Below are 18775 nucleotides of genomic sequence, written 5' to 3' on the forward strand. Positions count from 1 at the left end.
TTGGCAACATTATCTTTTTAATTTCATTCGCACTTATCACTCATTCCTTAATTCTATATTTTCTTTATCTGTTCCATTTTTATTCACTATTCACTCACTTCGAATTTATTTCGAACTTATTGTTTCCGCCAAAGTCACATTTTTTCTTAATGAGTGCAATTTTTCATTGTAAATGCAACTTTTACTTACACTCACACTCACACACACACACATTGAAGGGAAATCATTAATTTTTTTTTTTTGGGCTAGGAAATTAAATTAATTTCAGGAAATTAATTTTAATTGTTTCATTTAAACCACTTTATTATTATATTTCCTTGTATTCTTTTAATTTTCTTTATTATTTTCTAAGATTTATACGGATTAATTTTTCATGCAACTATTTGCCATTTACTATTATCACATACACCCGCACTGTATGTCACTGATAATTTTCATTCATTTCTTTTGCACTTAAATCACTTTAATTACACACATTATTATCACTTACCCGGCACTGGCACTTGTTTTATTAAATTATTAAATATTTCACTATAATTCTTTTCACTTTACTTACCCAAAATTTAACAATTTCTGCAGCTCCAAAATTGTCCGTCCGTCCGCGTGCTAATCCGCCAAAAATTTACAATACAATCGTACTCCGATTGTTTTCATTCATAAACATCACTACTATCGATAGTTACGTTACGTCAGACTAAACGATAACGCGTAGCGTATGACGTAAACTTTATACCAGGTTCGTATAGACGAAAATGGAGCGTTTACACTGTAATAAATAAATCAGTTCGGAATTAAATTTTATTTTGGAAAATCAGAAAATGAGTGTTAGGGATGCCAAACCACGATTGTTAGGGATGCCAAACATCGATTTTTTTTCAATTGCCGTATCATACACAATGATTTTTTTTATTATTTTTATACCGAATGTCGCACTTTTTTCCCCCTATCCTTCGATAAGGATATCAGCAGGATAGTTGGCTTTGTGGTGTGCGCCTTAAAAAGGGGTAACCATGAAAATAATTGATAGCCAGAAGAAGAAGAAGAATGTTGTCAACCATTATTAGGGAACAGCTGTTTATTCCAATGACTTAAATGTCAATAAGGGGGAATAATTTAAAAAGAAAATGGACAAATTAAACGAGGAAAATGGCAGCCAGAATTTCCTGGCAGAAATTGTAAGAAAATTCTTTCCTTTTTATCTCATCAGCGAAGAAGATTGGATGCGTGGCTCCCAGCTCCCAGCGAAGTAAAACACCCGGCATTTTTTGGCGATAAATTCCATAAGTAAAAGGAATTACATTTATTAATTTGATGTGTTCAACAAAATAAATGAAAAGAATACAAAATCCAAACCTTTTTTTTTGCTAAAAAGGCTTAAATCTTAAAACAAAATATAAATCTTAAAACAAAATATAAAATTTAAAAAGCTAAAATGTGAACATTTAAGAACTAAACCTGAAAGTATTCTTAATAGTTATACAAAAACTAAATAAACATCTTAAAGTTTGGCAAAATTTTAAACAAAATGAAAATGAATTAAAGTTTAAACAAAACAAAACTGAATTAAGTTTAAACAAAATGAAAATGAATCAAAATTAAAACAAAACGAAACTGAATTAAGCTTGAAACAAAACTTAATAAATACAAAGAAAATTAAGAAAAATCTTAAAAATTAAGTCCTGGCAGAATTTTTGGAGTAAAGAGCCACACCATCGCCCATCCAATCCATCGAGGGAGGCGCAGATTTTCCGTCACTGCTATACCAGCGTGACTTGGTATCTTCCCTATAGACGTCACTATAAACTCCGGACAGACAGACGGACGACGAGGCGACATAATTAGATTCCGCGGTTTTCCTGAAAAGAAAAGTACAATTTTTAAATAAAAAGGGGTAAACAAAAGAAGTTTAATTTAAGATTTACTCGCCTGGTGTTGCAGTGCAGGATCCCTCGTTGAATTGAGCTCATTTCGAGGTTAGGTATCCACCTTTTTTTCTCGTCGATTGTTTTTGTGGTGTCGACATACTGCCTTTTGTTTGTCCTGGCCTGGAATTGGAAAATAAATTATCATTTTTTAATCTTGAACCGGGAATGTAGTTATAAAGCTAAACTTCATACTATTACGTACTTACTCTTTGGGAAGAACCTTGTCCATTAGCTGCCGTCAGTGGTCCTAACTCTTGATACCCGCCATCGAACCCTGAAAAGGAAAAAGAAAGAGAAGGAGCCTAGAGTTGGAATTAATTTTTTTTATGGAGTTAATAATTACGTTTCCTGCTTTTTTTCATTGATTGATAGTATAAATCAATATGTAATGTACAATAGGTGTAATAAAATTGTATACTTCCAAATGAAGATGATGTCGTTGGCTTAAGGCCATTAAGAAGGTGGTAGGGATGGTTTAAACGGAGGTAAGTGAAGGGTCAAATTTGGGACGTCAGGGAGTGGTGACGTCATGGCGAGAGGTGTTCTCGGTGGGAGGGCTATCTCTTGGTCGGACAGCCGCCAAGAGAGCTGTTTCCGGAGGAAAGAATTGGGTTAAAGTGAGTTTAAGATTGAGTTTTTGGTAGACAAGTGTAGTTTTTTTGTATTTTTAGGCATGTTTCAGGCTTCTAATAATATTCCCCTTTTAGATATTCGTGCAAGCCCGGTATGATATTTTTTTTGTGTTCAACCGAAAAGGTCTTCAAGTGGCAAGAACCACCCCTCACCCGACGAGCCATAGCCGCGCTAAACGCCAGCATACCGGCAACGCCACTTAAAGCCAAATATTGCGATTTTTCGTCATCCTCGGAAAACGGTTGTTACAGATAGGAGACAATTCCAAATTTGTATGATTCGTTAAAATCAGTCCAGCGGTTCTTAAGTTATAAACGTAGTAACTAACACAACTTTCTTTTATATATATAGATGTTGACCGATATTGTACACTTTCACCCCTGGTATAGCGTTGACTCAAATATTTGTATTTGCAATATCTGGACAAAATTGGATAATCTTTTCTTATTTTATAACGAAAAATTATTTTCTATGAAATTGTTGACGTTTTGTGGGGGAGATACCAGTAGGATCGCACCGATATTGCCCACCTCCGAACTATATATTGCCCACCTCCGAACTATATAACTTTGACTATAATAATATGATGTACCAAGTTTCGAGAATTTTCGTGCGCACCAGCCAGACAGACAGACGAGCACGGCTAAATATGGACAGACTCATCTTCAAACAGTCATCTTGATATAACAAAAGTGAGTCCTTGTTTTCCACGTATCGCATATTTTGTGGTTTATGGATGCCAGTTAAGAACACGTTCTTGGGAAATTGACCAGAATTCGTAATCAAATAAGGCAATACGAGCGGACTTTTCCTTCCTATTAAAAGAAAATGCAACGCTCTTAAAGTAACCATTACGCTTTATTAAATTTACTTTTCATAACAAGTCCTGTGTCTATGGCTATTGACGTTTTCATCGTGTGACATTATTAGCCGTACGTAGAGAGTTGTATTTTCTTTGATTTTTAACTTTGCCCTACCTTGATATCATTGTACCATGGTACTTAGTACTTATGGGGTGGTGGCCCACTCGATTTGCACCGTTTTTATTTCTGAATATTGTTTAAAAATATATATTGTTTCAAAATGTTATGTAATTACGATCATTTCTTAAGAAGTTTTTCTGTTATATTTACTTCATTGGTATACATTTTTTGTTCAGTCGTCAAGGAATGCTTAGCTTTCCATTCATAGAGTTTACAATATTTTATTTAAAAAATGTTCATGTATGTGTAAAAGTATTTACAACTATAGAAGATAATATTTGTTAGGGGCGTAATTATTTCCCAAAAAAGAGATTTACATAATATATTTAGATTTACTTAACAGCTAATTTAGTTTTTACTACCATTGTCTGGTGTTATTATTGCACTGATTATTTCTACATATTGCACGATCTCTTCTTTGTCAAGTGTCGATAACAATAAACTGCATTATCGGCATCGCTTTTTTAATTGATCTTTTTGTTTGTTGGTATGTTATTTATATACAGCATCTCCAATGTTAACCTTCTGTTGTAGTTATTCTCCGTCTGTAATACTCGTATTTAGTCAAAGTTTGGTATGTGGTTGTTAGGTTTACAGTGTTCTGCAAGTGCTGTTTTTATACCCTACACCACAAGGTGGTCAGGATATTATGTCTTTGTGCATTTGTTTGTAACAGGCAAAAGGAAACGAGATAGACCCATAGTTCCTTTTGATGATCTGCATAGAAACACATTCTGAGTCGATTTATGCATGTCCGTCCGTCCGTCTGTCCATGTATTTTGTAAACAAAGTACAGTTCGCATTTATTGCCCTATCCAGATGAAATTTTGCACAGATTATTTGTTTGGCCCAAGGACGAACCCTATTGAAATTGGAGATAATCCGTAAGAATTTAGATATAGCTCCCATATATATCTTCGTGCCTTTTATTGTGCACCAAACGTGTAATATCAGCCCGAATAGTTTGCACATACAATCAAATTAGGCCTGAAAATAAGTATGCCAAATTTAATCGAAATCGGTTCAGATATAGCCATATATATATATTTCATCCGATTTGTTATTTTTGTCCTCCGCAGCCGTAACAACAATATTTGGGGAAATATAGGCAATACAGCTCAGAAATACATTGGTTAAATTTTATCGAGATCGGTTCAGATTTGGATATAACTCCCATAAATATCTTTATCCGATTATAAATTAATTATGCACCAAATGGGCAATACAAGTCCGAATTTAAAAGATACAAATGCTTCGGCATATTTAGTCCTTTGAACTTTAAATTATAATTATTATCATAGCGTGTATGATTGATTTCTCCCATAAAAACTTTTAATTGTTGTTCGGAGCTCTACTAAATTAGCAAAGTGGTGTAGGGTATCATAAAGTCGGTCCCGCCCAAATTTAAGACTTTCTTTACTGGTTTGAATATTGTTTTGGTTCCTTAATTTAATGTCTGACTTATGTCCAGATGCTCTAGTTTTTAATTTGTTTTTTGTGGTACCTATATATATTTTTCCACATTTTTCGTCTTTTGTTCCATCACATTCAATGCGATATATTACATTGTGTCTCTCAGTTAACGGAATTCTACTTTTGGTATTATAAATAAACTTCTTAGTGTATTGTTTGTCCGTGTTGCTATTTGCAGTTCATCCTTGTCATATAAATCGGAATTTTGGAATGTCTGAGATAATGCAGGAATCTAAATCATTGATTTCTAATATTTTTCAGATTTGTCCTTAGATTTCGGTATGTTATATTTATTTATTAATTTTTCATTTAATAATTTTGGACAGTATTTCTCGTATTTTGTTTTTATTAGTTTCGTGGAATTTATGGTCGCTAATATTCAATATTCTGTTTATAAGGTTTCTACCTGTGTTAATAATCATTTGTTTTGGATGTTTCGAGTGGAAATTTAATTCATTTCTATTTTATTGTCCTCTCTCATTGCGAGTGTGTCCAGGTATGGGATGAAACCATTATTCTCCTTTTCAATGGTAAATTTAATATTTTTGTTGAAATTATTGAAAGTCGTCAATGTTTCTTGTTACATTTACATTTTCCCCAACAATCATAAATAAATCGTCTACATTCTTTGCCAATATCACAGGTTTCGTCTTAAGTTTTTCCATGCAGGTGTCAAGTAGTTTCTCCATCACTATATCAGCTACAATCGAAGAAGCGGGTGAACCCATTGGTAGTCCTTTCTTTTGTTTGTATATTCTGTCCTCATATTGAAAATATCGGTTATCTTTAATACAAAACTTCAGAATACTTAAAAATAAGCTCTTTGACATATTGGTGTATTCCTTAATTTCCTTCCATCTTTCCTCCATTATTTCTAGTCCCAGGTCCACAGGTATACTTGGAAAACGGCATATTAAATTTCCACTTGAAACATCCAAAACAAATGATTCTTAACACAGGTAGAAACCTTATAAACAGAATCTATATATAAAAGAAAGTTGTGTTAGTTACTACGCTTATAACTCAAGAACCGCTGGTCTGATTTTAACGATTCAGACAAATTCGGAATTGTCTCTTGCCGGAAAAGAATAATATCCAAAAAATAGAGCAAAAATCATTTTGACTTTTGGAATGTCAATAGTAATGTTTTATTTTGCATGATTTTTTTTTTTTCATTTTGACTTACTATTTTCGAATTTTTGAATCCTAATATGCTGTATAGTATTTTTCGGGTAGTATAAATCGACAACGGACAAAACTGTTGTTTATAGACTTTATGCATTGAAAAAAACAATAGCGTGTTCAAACGTTTTTTTTTTTTCAATTTGATTAACTTTATTGGCGATTTTTTGAGAATTGGGTTACATTGAATTTTAGTACCTAATTTTGTAGTGGCGAACTGAACAGATGATTTTGAAATAATTTAACGAGGTCATAACTAAGTGAAAGAATAATTTCAATTTTAAAATCGGTAAGAAATAACAAAATAACAAGACAAAATTGTCAATGGAATCGAATGATAGCCCAGTCTATTGGCTAACTTCTTAAGGATCTTAAACATTTGCTGTAACAAATCCGCGAACAAGTTCAAGAATCATGTATGTTTTTCAATGTGAACAAATAAATGGTGGTTACTACGCCTTAACTCAAGAACGGCTTCGGAATGGTATCTTGGCCTGAAAAGGATAAAATCCAAAATATAGCGTAAAAAATACGCCAATAATTTTTTTGTGATGCATATATATTTTTTTTTAATTTTTCATAATTTTAAATATTGCATAATTTTTTTTCAATTTGACATGCTTTGTTGAAGTTTAATTACATTTTTTTTTAATTCTGAATGACGGGAAAAAATGAGATTAGTGCACAATACGATGTTAAATGGTAATCTTTCCAAACAAACTAAAATATGACCGACAAATATGTCATATCAAAACATGGACCTAATCCTTTCATTTGAATTCATTATGCGGACTATACAAAATGGTACATCGAATCGAAAATATAGTAAGAAAATAAATGATATACTCCGAAAAATTTTACTGAAACCTTCAAGTTATTTCTAAGTGAATAGTATTCGGTTAGTAGATCAAAATCCTGAAAGGGTTTAGGGTTCCCAGGTCGAACTTTTTAAGGTACATTATATAGCCCAAACCATACACAAAGGACCTCAAATATGTTCTCTCTAAACTTCGCAAAATTTGCGATAGAAAAGAGAAAATTCGAAAATATTCTTCAATCCGGAAAAATCGAGAAAAATTTTTCAATGGAATCGAATTTCAAAAGGATAGCCAATTCGGAATGGTCTCTTGGCAGAAAAGGATAAAATCCAAAAAAAACATCACGTAAAAATTTGTTATTTTTTTAATTCTTAATGAAAGATATTGAAAGCACAATACGATGTTAAATACTGATCTTTCTGACAAGAATTAACATCTCAGGACCTACATCGCGCTTCTGCTGTAAGACGCGAACTCCTAAACCTTCTTCTTTCATACAGTTAAAATCCGTCTAATGAGGAATAAAAGTGCAAAATTCTTTGGGGCGGATGTCAATGAATTTTCGAAAATAAAGGGTCACTGCAATATGCGGACTGAACAAAATAGTAGATCAAATTGGAACTATAGTAGGAAAAGTAATTATATCCTCCTGGAAATTCTTCCACAACCTTAAATATACTTTAAATCGCTGGTACCAGTAAACGGGTGACTATGCGTAATAGGGAGCCAATATAGCGGTCGGTAAATTCTAAATGAATAGTATTCGGTGAGTAGATCAAAATCCCTACAGGGGTTTACTTTCCCAGGCCAAATATTTTATGACCCATTATATAGCTTTATTCATACCAAAACGGCCTCAAATATGTTGCTCTATATTTCGCAACATTTAAGTAGAGCTTTCAAATTCGATACAGGCTTATGGGATGTATGTAGAACTATTTGTACAAAATATGGATCGTATCGGTCAACGTTTTGGTATAGCACCCACTTAAGGGTATATCCCGATTTCAAGTATTTTTTATATGTTATCCACATTTTTCATAGTAATGTCGGCAAATTTTAGTGATTTGAGTTCTTAGCAAGAAAACCTATCCTTGAAAAAAAATAATCAATATAGGCCCACGTTTTGGTATAGCCTTCATATGAAGGTGTTTCCTGATTTTAGCTATTTCCGGGGTCTTGGACACATTTTTCAATTGATTTGGCCTTATTTAGCATCTTAGTTTCTAAGGAAAAAGAGAACCACATATAAAAGTACCTCTTGATTTCAACTATTTCTAAAAAAATCAATCGATTTGGCTAAAAATTTGAAACACAGAATAATTTTAACAAATATAGAATAATTTCATCATAGGTATACATTTTGGTATAGTTCCCATATAACTTTACTTCCAAGGTCCACTAATATGAGCCAGATCTGTAAATAATTATACTTTAAAAAGCAATCATTGAAGACTGAAACTACGGGCCGGCAACGCGGACTGGGCCAGCTAGTATTGAATATTAGCGACCATAAATTCCACGAAACTAATAAAAACAAAATACGAGAAATACTGTTAAAAATTATTAGTTGAAAAATTAATAAATAAATATAACATACCGAAATCTAAGGACAAATCTGAAATATATTAAAAATCAATGATTTATATTCCTGGATAATCTGAGAAATTCCAAAATTCCGATTTATATGACAAGAATAAACTGCAAGTAGCAACACGGACAAACAATACACTAAAAAGTTTATTTACTAATACCAAAAGTAGAATTCCGTTAAGTGAGAGACACAATGTAATATATAGCATTGAATGTGATGGAACAAAAGACGAAAAATGTGGAAAAATATATGTAGGTACCGCAACAAAAAAAAAAAAACAAATTAAAAACTAGAGTATCGGGACATAAGTCAGACATTAAATTAAGGAACCAAAACAATATTCAAAAAACAGTACTTGCAGAACACTGTAAACTTAACAATCACATACCAAACTTTGACAAAATACGAGTATTACAGACGGAGAATAACTACAACAGTAGGTTAACATTGGCGATGCTGCATATAAATAACATACCAACAAACAAAAAGATCAATTACAAAAGCTATACCGATAATGCAGCTTATTGTTATCGACACTTGACAAAGAAGAGATCGTGCAATATATAGATATAATCTGTGCAATAATAACACCAGACATTGGTAGTAAAAACTACATTAGCTGTTAAGTAAATCTGACTATTTTATGTAAATGTAAGAAATCTCTTTTTTTGAATATAATTATGCCCCTAACAAAATGCTGTGATATTAATAATTATGTTTTCTAAAATAGATTGCCCCTGAAGATGCAATTTGATAATTGCGAAATATTGGGAGCATCTTATTGTAATCAATAAAATAAATCCGAAAATAGCCTAAAGCTCGAAAAAAGCTTATTATTTATAAATCAAATAAAAAGGCCGACAAAAAACCATTTCTCAAAATTTTCTAAAAATATTAATATCTTTCGAGTTTTGCCTTGTTAAGGCGAAGATCATATGTTTTATGATTTATGTGTTTGTTTTCTCTTTCGAGACGAGCTTAATGATCTGAAATTTGCAGTGAAAAGGAAAGCCAGATAGACACTATCACACACTCACCACTATGCGACGCGTTTCGCCGTTGGTTAAGCGGCTCATCAGGCATATTTGGTGTGGATGATGGCTTACAAGGGCCGTTCTCTGGAAAGTAGTATATATTTCGAACTTATTGCAAATTAGCATATGCGAATTATACACTAGAAACTCTCCAGGTTCGACTCAAGTTCTATTGGCAGATCTTTTTCACAGCAAAGTTTTGTTTTTGTAGTGATGGATTTTTTGTCCACAACAACTACATTGCTTCCAATGCATACACTTGTTTTAGTGCTGCTTTAGGAAGACGGGTTAATGGCTCTGAACGTAGAGACGGCAACTTCTAGTTGGCTGCACACCGAGGTCCGCGGTTCAAATCCCACAGCCAGGCTCGGCTGAATTTTTGAGTTTTGCCTTGTTAAGGCGAAGATCGTTTGAAACTGTCATTCCTTTTTTGGTTGTTATCAGTTTTGTTTTTATGAGTTAATGATAAGACTAGAAAAAGGAATATATGGTAAGTAAGGAGGTTTTAAAAGCAACATATCACCTTCTACTTTTTCACGCCCAAATTTGTCTAGTAAAAATTCAAGTTACTTCTATTCAAGTGTTCGTTTTAATTTGACTGTACGTTTTACTACTTTTTCGCAACGTAGCTGCGTATATAAACACATATTTTAGAACAATTGATTTTCTATAACGCAGAAAAAGAACATAGACATCTGAATGCTAGCAGTAGTGCGCTCGAGCGCATTGCAAGTATATTGCCTTTCGTAGGTTTAAAATATTATTAAATTTACTAATTCAGCACCACCTGCTAGCGCTAAGAGTATACGATAAAATTTTTTCTATTAAACACTTCTTTTTTTATTTGAATGTATTGGTAATTTCTTTCAATTTATTTATCATTATTTTAGGTTTAGCGCCATAAAATTTGCTTTTTAAGATTAAGATATAGATCTTCATGCTTTGAATTTCTAGTCCCCTATCCTTGACCATAAAGTATAATTGTTGTGATTTGCGATCATTGAACTCGCCACCGACTCAGTCATCGTCACGTGAATGCATGTTTAAATTATTGTCATCATGAGAGATCCCAGGACGATTGAGACATTTTGATTGGTAACGGTCGGCATTGATGTCATTATCATTGGGATTGGAGCATTCCAAAGTGTTTGAACTACAATCGCCAACGATGTCCGAGGAGGATTTCTCAAATTTTGCAATATCCTTTGGTTTACACCCGGCGGTCATCAGGGTTGCTTGGAAATCATCGTCGTCACAGTGTGTCATGTGGCAAAATCTCCTATCGCCTGGGGGTGTTACACTTACGCCAGGCGCAGCATCCCTGTACCATATTTCCCGCATCTCTGCTCGTTTTGTTCGCATAAGCGTTTTGTATTCCGAGATTCTCATTTTCTTTCCATCAACTATACAAGTACGCTTTGGTCTTGGACGGTACCGATAGTCAGGGTGTTTCTCCATATGCAGTTTAGAAAGACGCGATTGTTCCTCATAATATGGATGCTTGTCAATATTAGACATTGCCTTCCAACGGGCACCCAATATTTTGGAAATATTTGAGTTGTGCATATCGGGGCAAGCCTTTAGAATCTTACGGCGTTCGTCCTTGGCCCACACCATGAATGCATTCATAGGTCGTTTGATATGTGGCTTATGGTAAGAATGGCCATAGCTGTGTCCTTCGCGTGTAGTGGATCGTCCCTCTTTGGCTATGAAGGAAATAGAATGCTGATTTTCTACCTCATGCTGATCATTTTGCAGTACATTCAATTGCTCCAAAACTGGTTTTTTGGTAGAACATGGGTAGGTTTTTAGTTTGCTTCCCCTACTCGACATTGTCTGAGGCATAGATATATTATCACTATCACTTGTAGCCATGGGGACAATAGGGGATACTGGTACAATGGGAGACACTGGCACCATCGACGAAGCAGATTCTACTTCCTCTATTGGAGGTATGTTCCATAGGCGACATATTAAAAGTTTTGTGTCCTCGCTCGACATGGATTGCCAATTGCTCGATACATTTTCCATTGAAACAGGGGTAAGACTTCCACTCTCTTGAAGTTGATGTTGCTGTATTTGTTGAGAGCCCGAAGATGATCGGGGTTTTGATAAATTCAAAGGCACATCTGTACCACCACTATTGTAAGTCTTCGCTTCATTTGTCAATACGGTTAAATTTTGTTGAGACGCAGCCTTACAATCTTCAGTCCTGATGTCATCCGAACCGCCATCTATTTCATCATCGATACCAGGCTCATTTTCTGTCGTTAAGGGAATTGTTGGATTGTCAGCCAACAATAAAGCAGGGGCCGGTGGTGGTACAACCAATCGACTATTGCTTATCACGTTGCGCACATGTGTAGGCGATAAAGCTGCAGCGTTTGTGATAACATCACTGAGCTTCAAATCAGAATCGACACACGAGATTACATCTGTCTCTCCTATACGAGAAGAACCTTGGACCAATGACGCACAATCCTCTGCTAAAACAGACTCGACCTTAGGCAGTTTACCACTGATGTCACTGCTATTGTTTGGATCACTATTTACTGCCACAGAGACAGCAGCAAAGGCTGCCTGTATGTGGGCAGCTGCCATGGCCGCAGTTGACCACATTGGTTGAATGGCAAACTTTGCGGGATGTGGTAACAATGCTGATGGAAGATCACAGGCAGTTATAGCCGGTACAGCAATGTTGTATGATGATGGGGGCGGCGAAGGAGGCAAGGAAATAGGAGCAAACGACTGCGTTTGATGTTGCTTCCCAAAGCGTTGCATTTCTGCATTGCCACATATTCGATTGTTTAAATGGCACAAACGATCCTCCTTTAAAATATCCAATTGCTTTTTATGATGCTGTAAGCTATTATCTACATAAGTAACATCACTATTTCTTGAAACCTAAGAAAAATAATCAAAAGCAAAATAATTAGTTTATTACATTTATAAGAATACATAAAACTGAACCAAATTAAAGATAGTTTATTTCTCAAAGCATTATTCTAGTTTACACAAAAAATGCCTTACTTTTAAAAGAATGCAGTTAGCTTAACATCTGACTTTTGGCCACAAATAAAACCCTTTATTAGTAGCACTTTTGACTTTGATTGTTTCCAGTTGGTCTAATAGATTGATTTATTTATTACTCAAAAATTGAAACACCCAGAATCGAATCAGGGAACTACATAAACTGTAAATACACAATCTTTTTACACACTATTCAAACAACAGGCTCAGTTTTGTAATTATGTCTCAATACACATTAATACGAGTTTGTATACCCTCCACCATACATAGTATGGAGGGTACATTAAGTTCGTCATTCCGTTTGTAACTCATCATTTTAGACCCAACAACGTATATATATTCTTGATCAGTGTAAAATTCTAAGACGATTTAGCCATGACCGTCCGTCTGTTGTAATCACGCTACAGTCAAAACGAATTAAGATAGGAAGCTAAAATTTTGCACAGATCTGTCTTTTGTCTGCAGGCAGGTCAAGTTCGGGCTATATCGGTTCACGATATCGTATAGCCCCCATATAACGGTACCCCCCGATATTCGGTATTTTGATGATTTTAGCCACATTTTTCAACGGAATTGTTTGAAACTCCACACAAGGAGTCCCTTCTGAGTGCTTTATCCCCTGAAAGAGAATAGTCCATATAGGTCCACGATATCGTATATCCCCCATATCACGGTACCCCCCGATATTCGGCATTTTGATGATTTTAGCCACATTTTTCATCGGAATTGTCTGAATTCCACACAAGGAGTTTGTTTTGGGTACTTTACCCCCTGAAAGAGAATTGTCTATATAGGTCCACGATTTCGTATAGCCCCCATAAGTGGTACGATATCGTATATCCCCCATATAGCGGTATTTTGATGATTTTTGCCACACTTTCCAATGGTATTGTCTGAAATTCCATACAAATAGTTCCTTGTGAGTACTTTATCCCCTGTAAGATATCTATATCTATAAAAGAGAAAAATGTTTGTATGTTTGTTTGTTTGTAATTTATAGACTCCAAAACCGCTGAATAGATTTTCCTGAAAATTTCCATATATACTGCAACATTGCCTGAAAGTAACATAGGCTATATACATTTCTGAATTTCCACTTGGAACTGGAGATATAGCAGCAGAATCGGAGGTACCTCCCAAAAATTCAGATTTTATATGCACATATCTATTGATTGGTTGAAGATACAGTCTCCAAATTTGGAATACGTAACGGAATTTAGAACAAAAATAAGTTTGCCAAATTATATTGTAATCGGTTCAGATTTGGATATAGCTCCCATATATATTTTCGACCCATTTCGTTCATTTGATACCTCAAACACAATATGAATGTTCGATTCCAATGAAATTTGGAATGTGTGACGGGATTTAATCCGAAAATAAATTTGTCAAATTATATTGAAATCGGTTCAGATTTGGGTATAGCTCCCATATACATTTTCAGCCGATTTCATGTATTTGGTAAACCAAACAAGATATGTGTTTCCAATTGTAATGAAATTTAAAATAAGTAACGGAATTGGGAGCCAAAATGAATTTGTCAAATTAAATTGAAATCGGTTCAGATTTGGATATAGCTCCCATATATATTTTCGACAGATTTCGTTCATTTGATGCCTCAAACACAATATGAATGTTCGATTCCAATGAAATTTGGAATGCGTGACGGGATTTAATCCGAAAATAAATTTGTCAAATTATATTGAAATCGGTTCAGATTTGGATATAGCTCCCATATATATTTTCGGCCGATTACAAGCATTTGATGCACCAAACACGCTATGTATCTCTAATTTCTATGAAATTTGGAATGTGTAGCGGAAATTAAAACCAATATACATTTGTCAAATTATATTAAAATCGATTCAGATTTGGATATAGCTCTCATATATATTTTCGACCGATTTCATGTATTTTATGCACCATACACGATATGTATGTTCGATTCCAAAAAAATTTGGAATATGTAACTGGATTTTGATTAGAAAATAAATTAGTCAAATTATATTAAAATCGGTTCAGGTTTGGATATAGCTCCCATATATAGTTTCCGCCGATTTCACATATTTGATGCACAAAACACGATACGTATTTCCGATTCCAATGAAATTCGGCATGAGTGCCTAAATTTGGTACAAAAATAAATTTGACAAATTATATTCAAATACGCTCAGATTTGATTATAGCTCCCATATATATACTCAGCCGATTTCACATATTTGATGCACCCAAAGCGAGAGAGACAAAATCTGGCACCGGAAAAAATTGCCAAATTATATTGAAATCAGTTGAGGTTTGGATATAGCTGACATATATATTTCGGCCGATTTCATACATGTTATGCACCAAACATGATATATATGACCGATACCAATGAAATTCTGAATGTGTGGCGGAATTTGGTTACAATAATAAATGTGACAAATTAATTGGAAATTAGTTAAGATTATATATATATATTATCGGCCGATTTCACATATTTGACGCACCAATTTCAATGAAATATAAAAGGTGTGGCGGAGTTTGGAGTAAAAGTAATTTTTTTGAAATTATATTTAAATCGGATCAGATTGGGATAGGATTTTAATAAGAAGCCATGACCCACAACGCCTTAGGCTAACACTAAAAACCAACACAACAATTGATTTGAAATACGCTTATTACGGCGAAGTATGTTGCTATCTCAAATTCACTAATTGCAATAGAAATGCCACTCAACTTCAAAATATTGCAGTTTACTGCACGCTTGGTATTTGCTATGAAATAAATAAATCCGAAGGACAAACCCTTCGTTTATGTATGTCATGTTACTGCTTTTCTAATGGTTTTGGTTATTTACGCATTAAAGTAGTGCAATATTTTTTTTTTTAATTTTTAAATTTGTTTTTTTTTTTTAACCAACATATATTCGTAAATAAAATTGTGAATGCATATAAAATCAAAAGGGGTAGCGAAGTGCACCGGGTTCAGCTATTATCTATATAAGCCCACGATATCGTATAGCCCCAATATAACGGTAACTCTTCGATATTAGGTATTTTGTCGATTTTAGCCACATTTTTCAACGGAATTGTCTGAAAATCTACAAAAGAAGTTCTTTATGAGTACTTTACCCCCAGACATAGATTTGTCTATATAGGTCCGCAATATCGTATATCTCCCATATATCGGCACCTTCCGATATTAGGTATTTTAAAGATTTTAACTGAATTTTTTAATGGATTTTATTTTATTTTTTTGAAATTTTTCAAATGGTGGATGGTATTCAAAGTTCGGCCCGGTCGAATTTACTGCTTTTTTACTTGTTATCTTTCAACACCCCTTCATTTTAATCGAATCTATACCAAACAAACACTTTTTAAAAAGTAGCAACAATTTTCAAATCCACATATATTCATTTAAAACGAATATTTTTTTTGACCTTCCTAATGCATTGCAATGTGACATGCATTCCCTTGTTGTGTGCATTATTAAAATAAATAGCTTAACCCGGAAATGCATTAAGCAAATGTCATACGGCACAGATTCTGTTTGTCGAGTTTCAAATTAATATAGGCGTCGAAAGAAAAATAAATAACAACATTTTTGACCATTTTATTGGATCTTATTTCGCTATATGGCAGAATTAAATAGCCAACCTTGACAATCGTATGTTTACAACTTTTTTTAATCATTCTTTTGACAAAATCGCATTTTCCAGATGTTTGTATATAAATAAATTAGGCAACTGTTTTCTATGCAGTTAAATTTGACAAGAAAATTATTATTTGAAATTAGGTTACCTTGAATTATTGTACCACGGTTTATTATGTATCTGTATATAAAAGATTAAAAACCTGTTTACATAATAAATCCGGTTAACTTTACTTGTAGTACGCGCAACAGAATTTCTAGTTAAATTTATAATAAGATATCTTAACTCACTAGTTTTAATAAACCTTAATTGATTAACATCTCATATGATGTAATGTCCTGAGTTATTGGACATGCTCGACCTTGTTCGAGTGAGTACATACCCCGTAAAAATCGGAAATGCCAGATTCCGGCTATTTCAGCGGCAAAATAAAATTAAAATAATTAAAAATAGCAACTATTGGAAGATACCGGTCTATTATTTATAACAGATAAAATATCTTATCCATAAATATATAAGTTAACCACACATACAAAGTATCTATTGTTGCACAGTCAATATATTCAAATCCTTTAAAAAATATTTATTAAGAAGTTAATATTATATGTGATAATAAGTTGTATTCAATAAAAAAAAAATAAATAAAAGCTAATAAATAAAATAAACAACACAGTGGCGCCCAAGCGCCATCAAACAAATAATGGGTGATACTGTAAATGCAGCAATTCAAGGCAACGTGCAGTAATAGGTGGGGAAGATAATGGGTTAAAAGTCCAAATTAAGGAGTTTACCAAGAAAATTAGTTTCTGCAAACCTCAGCCATAGAAGCTAACGTAGAATTTAAAATCAGCAGCACAATTGGTAACGAAATTTGGTGCCGTGAAATCTTTTTTGAGTTGGATGAAACATTGCAAAAATATCAAAGCGTGCCTCTCCGAAAGATGTATATGAAATTCATGAGCACTAATAGAACGCATCGGTTTTATTATGCTGATAAAAGAACCATATATTTAACGAGCCGGAGTTTTTAGTAGAAAATTAGTAGTAGAAAATACCACCCATGTTTGTAACTGACTTAAAACCTCAATACAAAATACACAAAAACACTATGTGAGATTGTGTCTTCCCCTAGTCCTTAGGACTTGACACCAGAGACCGGCTTCGAATCACAGCAACTACGTAGTGTATCGGATAATATCGTAAACAAATCATGAGTTTCACTACTCCAAATTCTCTCAAGCATAACCGAAACAAACTGACTCATCATGCACCACTGATTATCTCCGGATTCACGGCTGCCTACAAAATGGTATTTCTTCTGGTGCCTCCCCCACGTAGGGTTTAAGATTTTGGAAAACAAAATGCTCAAACGGATCGAAATAAGCATCCAATTCTCTTCAAATTTCACACATACAAACATTTTTTGTAACACAAGGTCTGTTGTGAAGATGATATACATCTGCGAACCCCTTTCTGGTACCTAACCCACAAAGGGTCACAATTTTCAAAACTTTTATCTGTCATGACTTGCGAAACAAGTCAGCGATTCTTTACCACTTGCTTAACCAAATTTTGCCCATACCAGTATTTTTATCTGTATTAGATGAAGAAACTGGAATACTTCGATTCACTATATCTGGTAAGTCACACATATTTCAACAGTTTATCACATATTTCATATAAAGTGAAAGAGGTAGTCGATGTAGTCCAAACCAATATATTTATATCATATTTTTTTAGGTCCGGTATGAAATAATACAACACTGGCCCATTCCTTCGGAACAGCCTCGATGGAGGATTAATCGTTCGAATAATCATAACAGGAGTCGAAGTAAATTTAGTTAAAACCTGAGGATATATACTGGTACTTTTTAAGGCCAAAAATAGAAGGAGTTGGCAGAAGTGGATGAATTTTGGTACAAGTACTTATTATTGGTTTGTTATATCGAGGACTAAATATTGGGAAAATAGCTAGGTTTTCGTACAGCCCCCACATAACTGTGCCACCTGATATTTTGTATATTGTCCATTCAAGCCACATTTTCTAATGAAATTGTTTCATATTCGATAATTAGAGATCATTATAGATTTTACCTCCTGTGGCAGAACATTGTCCATATAGTTCCACGTTTTCAAATAGTCCCCATACTTTGAGGTACAAGTATTCAGTATTTTGAAGATTTAAGCCACATTTTTCAACGGATGTATTTAACATTTCATTGTTGATGTTCACAATATATACCAACCACCGTAGCAAACAATTGACTACATAGGTTCATGATTTCCTATTGTCCCATATATCGGTGCTTCTCGATGTTCGGGTTTCTTATGATTTTAACCACTTTTTCTGTTCGATACCTTTAAAATTCTATATTTATATTCTGTAAAAGGATCCACGTGTGGTGACGAAACACTCTCTATAGAGGACAACTTTTTTCTATATCTATATATATAAAAATCAATTGTTGT

General features: G+C 33.9%; 2 protein-coding genes across 2 annotated transcripts; both read right to left on the reverse strand.

Annotated features, from left to right (window-relative positions):
* Positions 1-1575: 1575 nt before the first annotated feature.
* LOC131804388 (uncharacterized) lies at positions 1576-2302 on the reverse strand. The gene is made up of 4 exons (XM_059127225.1): positions 2269-2302; positions 2132-2199; positions 1927-2045; positions 1576-1856 (listed from the first exon to the last, which is right to left on the reverse strand). Exons 1-4 carry the CDS (start codon positions 2285-2287, stop codon positions 1673-1675), a joined length of 390 nt encoding a protein of 129 aa, XP_058983208.1. The 5' UTR covers positions 2288-2302; the 3' UTR covers positions 1576-1672.
* An 8357-nt stretch (positions 2303-10659) lies between these two features.
* LOC131804366 (uncharacterized) lies at positions 10660-18424 on the reverse strand. Its single transcript, XM_059127198.1, has 2 exons — positions 18401-18424; positions 10660-12546 (listed from the first exon to the last, which is right to left on the reverse strand). The coding sequence occupies exons 1-2, from the start codon at positions 18422-18424 to the stop codon at positions 10660-10662; spliced, it is 1911 nt and encodes a 636-aa protein (XP_058983181.1).
* Between the last annotated feature and the right edge of the window lie 351 nt (positions 18425-18775).

This window comes from Musca domestica, unplaced genomic scaffold, assembly GCF_030504385.1.
Source record: "Musca domestica strain aabys unplaced genomic scaffold, Musca_domestica.polishedcontigs.V.1.1 43, whole genome shotgun sequence".
Lineage (NCBI taxonomy): Eukaryota > Metazoa > Arthropoda > Insecta > Diptera > Muscidae > Musca > Musca domestica.